The sequence below is a fragment of the Physella acuta genome, unplaced genomic scaffold, assembly GCF_028476545.2.
Source record: "Physella acuta isolate Inbredline_101_S28 unplaced genomic scaffold, ASM2847654v3 ptg000288l, whole genome shotgun sequence".
Classification (NCBI taxonomy): domain Eukaryota; kingdom Metazoa; phylum Mollusca; class Gastropoda; family Physidae; genus Physella; species Physella acuta.
The window spans coordinates 164503-172776 of record NW_026731807.1 but is presented as its reverse complement, the minus strand read 5'-3'; the positions used below and the strand labels follow the sequence as shown (position 1 = coordinate 172776).

The 8274-nt window shown below is 38.6% G+C and overlaps 1 protein-coding gene across 1 annotated transcript; it reads left to right on the top strand.

The window, feature by feature from the left end:
- The first annotated feature begins 5330 nt into the window (after positions 1 to 5330).
- LOC131939666 (mucin-21-like) lies at positions 5331 to 7194 on the top strand. The gene is made up of 2 exons (XM_059298127.1): positions 5331 to 5360; positions 6001 to 7194. Exons 1-2 carry the CDS (start codon positions 5331 to 5333, stop codon positions 7192 to 7194), a joined length of 1224 nt encoding a protein of 407 aa, XP_059154110.1.
- The last annotated feature ends 1080 nt before the right edge of the window (positions 7195 to 8274 follow it).

Here is an 8274-nt window from a genome sequence, read left to right as displayed (position 1 = left end):
TCTCCGCGGGCCGGATGAGATGACCTCGCGGGCCGCATCCGGCCCGCGGGCCGTAGTTTGGAGACCCCTGTTGTAGAGCATCAAGAGTAAGCGGTAAGTTTTGGTAACTGTATGGGGGGGGGGGGGGGGTGGCCTTCTTCCCATCCCTTCCCTTGTAAGGAAAGTAGGCCACCAGCTATGGAAAAAATTATTTATTTAGTAATTTAGTGATTAATAAAATATAATTAAATTTACTACTAGCCTATTGTTTAGGCCTACTATTTGTCCTATGACTGTAGCTGGAAACATATGAAAAAGCATGAAAACACCTTTTTGTTTAAAGTAATTTATACTTGATAGTATATTTTTAATATTAATTCTATTGAATGAAATATTCGTTGCTTGTGCCACAATGGTTGAGATATCCAATGATGAAGATGCCATACTGTAGTTCTCAACATCATATAGGACAACTTAACTGTCCTTCATTGTTACTATATGAATATGCTTATAAAATAAATAAATAATGAGAAATACTACTAGTACTACTTACACTTACAACTAATATAGCATTTAAAACTAAGTCACAACATGTAGAATCTTAATAAATTGCACCACCATCTAAAAATTGATCTGGTATATTTTATTACGGAGACTGGCGCAGACCATTTCACATTATTCAGCAGGGGAATCAGAATCAGAGTGCACAACAGAAAATAAAAAAATAATCACATTAGTCCTTAAAATTTAGTGTCTTTTGTTTTAAATAAATTGATAAAAATGTATAGTTATTATCAGTGGCGTAGCGAGGTCGGGTGTCACCCGGTGCGGCACTTAATGGTGTCACCCCCCCCCCCCCAGAGGCGTTGCGACCCTTCCCGGGGACAAACTTTCAATTTTTCGATTTGCACCCCCTCAAACTTTCGATTTGTACCCCCCTCAAGTTTTTGATTTGCACCCCCTCCCCCTCAAACTTTCGATTTGCACAACCCCCCCTCAAGTTTTTCTCTATATATTTTGCTATTTTTTGCCTTGGTGTCACCCCCCTAAATGGTGTCACCCGGTGCGGTCCGCACCCCCGCCCCCCCCCCCTCGCTACGCCCCTGGTTATTATAATTATAAATTTCTTTTGTGTTTCATAAATATATTATAAGTATTTAACATTCGTTCCCTGTAAATAATTGAGTTCGCTCACATAGTAACCAGGATTGTCTGGTGGCCATTTTGAATATGTCGATTCATAATTTTGACGTGATAGTCCAGATAAACTGTAGTAATACGACCCTATCATTAATCCCATTCGATAGATTTTAAAGAATTAGTAAACACTGGCATCTAATAGTTAAGTGCATCCATATTGTAAGTCCCTAAAATGTCCTAAATTAAATAGCTTCACATCTAAACACACCCTGTGTACAAGCGTAGTTCACACGCTAAAACCGTGGACTAGTCGCGTTCAAATTTACATTAAGTAATAACGTGTACTAATTAAACCAAACTGACATTCAAACTTAAAATTCATTTATTAAAATGGAAATAAAACTATAAAAATGATACTTACAACTTGTTTGAAAGCTCTAGCAAGGGTAAAATCCGTTTAGCATCATCGGTCGTCAACCTTTAAACCGTTCCGCGAGCTACTCACCCGGGGCTGAAAGTTGACTCGAGGGTTATATGTTTATTGAGGGCACGGCTTCTCGACCGTAAATCAGAAATACTTGAATTTACAACACAAAGTAATTATAAAAGTGAACTTTATATCGGTGTAAAAATAGAAACAGAATTAGTTTGTTTTCGTGTATATATCGTCATTTAAAGTTTAAAAACTGATTTTTTAAAAATAAAACAAGCAAGTTATTTTTTCAATTTATACATCAAACGATAGACTAGAATTGGCTCTTTAAAAGGACATTAAGATTATGCTTCTATGATGCTTCGTCGCGAAGCCGCAACCAAATGAATCAGTGTGGGGGTCGATCGGTACTCGCAAAACGGTGAAATTTGTTGACGTAACTGATACTTTTCAAACAAATATAAAAACATTCAAACATGTGTTACAGATATAACAATACCAGCTTACGACAGATAAAGACTTAAACTTTATTGACATATAATTTTTATTCTTATAGGACAACTAGAAGTAGTGAATTTTTTTTTTTTTTTTTTTAAACCGCAAAAACTGACCCTAAAACGCACTTTTTGCCAGTTTGGAGTACCTAATGATATACAGGATGTTTACAGGATAACGGCATTTTGTTTTGGTAACCTATAAGCATACTGCAGATAGGGATGTACAGCGTGGACCCCTCTCCCCACACACTAGAGTTGGAACAGCATATAATAACCGACTCATGTGGAAGTCATCGATAGATGACCCTTCAATTAAAACATACTATTTCTTATATAAAATAAAATAATATAAAAATAAGGCCTGCCGAACAAGATGCATAAGTAATATTACTTAAGAGTGTTGGATAAGCTAACTCTAAAGAATATTGATGAAGGGGTCCCACTGGCAGGTGTCATATTCAATGAGACCGCTTTGCCGGGAGACTTGGTCTCTAGGAAAACCGTATTGTCAGTGGTCATATTGTCGGGAGCTAAATTGACATGAGCCTATTTGTCGTGAGCCAAATTGACGGGAGCCTATTTGTCGGGAGTCGTAATGACGGGAGCCGTTCAACGTATTTCTTTACAAATATTTTCAGTGGCAGCATTGGAACTGTCGAATTCACAACGGTCTAAAAAAGGCCCGCGAGTTGAATGAGAGAGGGGTCAAAATCCGTTTAATCGACTGCCGTTGAAAAATCACCTCGGTGATAGTTTTCAATTGGTGAATGAGATACATTGTTCAATATCAACAACTATAAAATTACACATAATTAGAGGGCTTAAAATCTACTTTTTAATGGTACCAAGCTTATTACTATACGAGCCGTTTTTATTATCGAAACTATAAAGTGAAAAGCTACTATATTTGGGCGCCACCGGGGAAAAATCCGTTTTTTTACGGCAGTTTGACATACCTACTTTAAAACACTGTACGGCAGTTTGACATACCTACTTTAGAACACTGTACGGCAGTTTGACATACCTACTTTAAAACACTGTCTAGTAAAACTACAAGCAAGAGGTTTGTGTATTTTTTTGTTCAGTTACATGAGAGCATCTATATACACTATGTGTAGAACTGTAAAATACAGTTACATGAGAGCATCTATATACACTATGTGTAGAACTGTAAAATACAGTTACATGAGAGCATCTATATACACTATGTGTAGAACTGTAAAATACAGTTACATGAGAGCATCTATATACACTATGTGTAGAACTGTAAAATACGTAGTTTTGTAGAGAATGTTTTTTCTCCAAACTGTTTAACACAAATTAATTTAAAGTCCTTAATTAATTTATTGAAATATTCACTTGTTGAAACACCAATTTCATTATAAAAGTTTAGAAAATGACTATAGAGACGTCAATTGATTCATTTACTTCATTTTCAACCAACATTGGCGGCTTCCATGTTAAACTATGTAAGTTGTTACCCATTCGAAAGTCTGACGCTTTATAAAGCTACATTTTCAGTCAGCTATAGCTATTTGTTTTATGTTCCAACGCTATTATCAATTTTCAATAGGATACACTTATCACATCTTCTTGAGTAACAAATGCATCAACTATAAATCTACTTATCAAGACGCACGCTATGAAATGTATACAATTTTTCGGCCAAAGATAATAAAAATTACTTTAAAAAACAACATGAATTAATAAGCACTAAACTACGATTTTCTAGTAGACTTCCAATATTAATTGTTCTTGATAAATGTTTTAATGAGATGGGTGGAATTGAATGCCACTACAATCGCGATTTTGTTGACGCCAACCCCATGTCGTTTACAACAAATGCCAAGAAATTATCATGAAAAGAGATATTATATTCGTTCATTTTCAGGTTAAGCTAATGTTGCTGTTCGAATATATCTGCTAGGTATGATACTCTCTCCAACCACTCTTAGTACGTCTTGTTTCCCTTGCACTTCCAAGAACAACGTGATTTCATCTTTCAATTCAAAACACGATTCACATATCCTATCGACAGCCAGCGTACTGTAATGTAGAACCTCGTGATCTTTATTCATGTCTTTGCACAGTTCTTGAAACAGATCGGTGTTTAGGGCTCCAGATTTAATATAATTTACAATTAGCGATGGAGTCGGAAGAGTCTTGCTGGCGAGGGCATACCGGATTAATCATGCAGTGGATTCCCTTTCATAAGGGAGCTAACTCTTTTACTTTATTTTTTGAAAGCCCGATTTTGACCCAAACATGACGCACCATCCGTATAAACCCCAGAGCCGTTTTCCCATTTTCCCACGTTTTCTTTAACTTGCTTTCGCGTCTGTTTGGTTCTCCAATCAAATCTTGCGATCGAAATTTCGGGCACTTTAGCTAGCGCGCTGAAATTTTCAGGGAAGCTTTGTTTCCGATGACCATAGAATATTCAATTGTTATTATTACTAAATTGATCCATGGAAACATTTTATTGATCATTTTAGGCCGCTATATAATTGTACAAAAACGTGGGGGAAAAGGGACATAACCCAGTAACTGTAATTTGATGAAAACAAGGTTCGGGACTCTCCCTCTTTTTGCTTACTGACTAGTGTTCACGCAGTGTTTGTGTACAAACAACCGTAACAACTGGTGGCCAGTATGGGGGAGACGATATGGTCGAGTGGTTGGGCACACGATTGCTATCCCACTCGGCGCGGGTTCAAATCTATGTGTTCTAGTCAGTAACGTATTCACACAACGTGTTTTTTACGAGTTGTCTTTTTACGAGACTTTAATGCTATACAACTTTTACGAGATTTTAATGCAAACAAACAGACAAAGACTAAAAAGTAGAAAATAATAATCATTAAAAAAGTTTAAAAAAACCCACGTTTTCTGATTGAACTAAAAAGTAGAAAATAAATGTTATACATCACAATAATGCAAGCGATCACTCTACTATAAGCGATCAAAAACGTGGGGCGCCGTGATTTTCTTACAGTTTCTAATACTGTTGACTCTCTACAAGCTCCCTAATAAAAGTCAATAGTATTAGAAACTGTAAGAAAATCACGGCGCCCCACGTTTTTGATCGCTTATAGTAGAGTGATCGCTTGCATTATTGTGATGTATAACATTTATTTTCTACTTTTTAGTTCAATCAGAAAACGTGGGTTTTTTAAAACTTTTTTAATGATTATTATTAATCATCCAGTTTCAAAAAAAAAATATTTGTTTTCTCCATGATATCTTAACAAAATATCAACTCTTTTTTTTATATCATCCGAATGAATATATTTCACAAAGACAAACAACTGGTAACACGATCTCACATCTGTTGATTCATCAACTTAAAAATCAAACGATTGTGAAAGTTTGCTTTAATTCAAAATTAGTTTTTTTTAACATCTACGGACATGTCTGCTGAATGACGGCCAATAGCATTATTTGAAAGATATTTGTTGCATCGTTACTGCATTAATTTCACCAACTTCAACATGCAGGGTTTGATGAGATTTTCTCCTATTGTGTGAGGTTGTTGTGCTTGGCAATCTCCTAATGCGACTTCATATGATGCTTGCACTAAGGCTGTGTTTTCTTGGTGAAAAATCCTTTCATGCCGACGAAAGAACTCCATATCTTTTTTGGTGTGTTCCGAATGACACGTTTCAAAATGACGTTTTAGCTTTGAAAGCCGCATAGAGTCATGACTAAAAACAACTTTGCACAGTACGCATTGTTTATTTTTTAATTCCATTTTCATTGTGATGCTAGTAAAGCCGAATTAGAGATATTCTTCTAAATATTTGTGCTTTTTTTCATAGCTAGGGTTTAGTCTACCCCCCAGAAAGCCCTTCGCGACCCCCAGTTTGGGAACCCATGCTCTGATGGGAGTTTTCCTCTTGCATTTCGGGGCGAAAAAGTTCAGACAGTAGAAAAGCAACATGTCATACTCAGCTGTGCAATGTTTGCAAACTTTTGCGACTGCATGCTCGACAGTTACAGGCGCTCGACAGCTACAGGCGCTCGACAGGCGCTCGACAGCTACAGGCGCTCGACAGGCGCTCGACAGCTACAGGCGCTCGACAGCTACAGGCGCTTGACAGGCGCTCGACAGGCGCTCGACAGTTACAGGCGCTCGACAGGCGCTCGACAGCTACAGGCGCTCGACAGCTACAGGCGCTCGACAGCTACAGGCGCTCGACAGGCGCTCGACAGCTACAGGCGCTCGACAGGCGCTCGACAGCTACAGGCGCTCGACAGCTACAGGCGCTCGACAGCTACAGGCGCTCGACAGCTACAGGCGCTCGACAGCTACAGGCGCTCGACAGCTACAGGCGCTCGACAGCTACAGGCGCTCGACAGCTACAGGCGCTCGACAGCTACAGGCGCTCGACAGGCGCTCGACAGCTACAGGCGCTCGACAGCTACAGGCGCTTGACAGGCGCTCGACAGGCGCTCGACAGTTACAGGCGCTCGACAGGCGCTCGACAGCTACAGGCGCTCGACAGCTACAGGCGCTCGACAGCTACAGGCGCTCGACAGGCGCTCGACAGCTACAGGCGCTCGACAGGCGCTCGACAGCTACAGGCGCTCGACAGCTACAGGCGCTCGACAGCTACAGGCGCTCGACAGCTACAGGCGCTCGACAGCTACAGGCGCTCGACAGCTACAGGCGCTCGACAGCTACAGGCGCTCGACAGCTACAGGCGCTCGACAGCTACAGGCGCTCGACAGCTACAGGCGCTCGACAGCTACAGGCGCTCGACAGGCGCTCGAGGCGCTCGACAGGCGCTCGACAGCTACAGGCGCTCGACAGGCGCTCGACAGCTACAGGCGCTCGACAGCTACAGGCGCTCGACAGCTACAGGCGCTCGACAGTTACAGGCGCTCGACAGCCGCTCGACAGCTACAGGCGCTCGACAGCTACAGGCGCTCGACAGGCGCTCGACAGCTACAGGCGCTCGACAGTTACAGGCGCTCGACAGCTACAGGCGCTCGACAGGCGCTCGACAGCTACAGGCGCTCGACAGTTACAGGCGCTCTTCATGTTTCTACCACTGCAGCAGCTTTCTATGCTGCCTGGGATTTAGCTTACTTAAACACTTTTACTTTTTTTGCCAATGTTATAAAAAAACTACCACATTATGACGCTTATTGAATTTAGCAATTATTTTTAAACAAAACAAATTTCTGCATTGGTTTAATTTTTCGACATATATCAAAATAATATATTTTATTTATGAAAAAAAGACAAATGTTTTTTTCAAATGATAATAGCAAACAATTATTTTAAATTAAACCTAAAAAAATCTTTAAATAATATAAGTAGAAAGATATATTTAATTACTGCACAGAAAAGTGTTAAACAGTGTGATACCTCTCCCTACTGTTGTTAGTATTACAATAAGTGAATATACAATTTAATTTACTAAACCGGACGCGTTCTGATTTGTGTTTTTTCTGTTCTTCAAAAAGTCCTTTTTGAACATCTACACCGTAGTGAAACACGGATATACAGCTAGTCTGTAAAGAAATATTACACACACGCACATATTGGCCTATATATATATATATATATATATATATATATATATATATATATATATATATATATATATATATATATATATATATATATACACAAATATATACATACACATGGCGCAAATTTTTGACCCTCCACTCCCCCTAAAACCTGCGTACCCCTCTGACTTATAGGAGCCCCTTGAGTGTATCGAATCGAAATTAATGCTGAATAATAATAGACAGTGAAGTGCTACGTATAACAAAAATATAAAAACCTTAACAACATGCAATCAAACACATATCGCATCCAACCCAATAAGGACACCGGTATAATATATGCCTACTTATATATCTACAATAAATGTAAAACTAAAATATGGAAAAAGGATATAAATATAAATAAATAAATAAATATATATATATATATATATATATATATATATATATATATATATATATATATATATATATATATATATATATATATCTATATATATATATATATATATATAACTTACATATATACCTGGCAACTAGAGTGTTAGTTTGTTCGGCCTATTTGTTATGTTTATTGTATTTAACGATAAACCTTGGCACCCCAGAACGAATGAATATAATTAATAAGAAGACCAGTTAGGCCTACTATCAGCATGTTGACAGTGGATATAACACGGTACAAAAAACAGGAAACAGCAATATCCT

What these genes read in the sequence shown, in the direction of transcription:
- LOC131939666 (XM_059298127.1), top strand. Translation starts at nt 5,331, where the DNA reads ATGAATATATTTCACAAAGACAAACAACTG. An exon ending in TTCACAAAGACAAACAACTG is followed by an intron (nt 5,361 to 6,000) that starts GTAACACGATCT and finishes TGTCATACTCAG; the next exon opens with CTGTGCAATGTTTGCAAACT.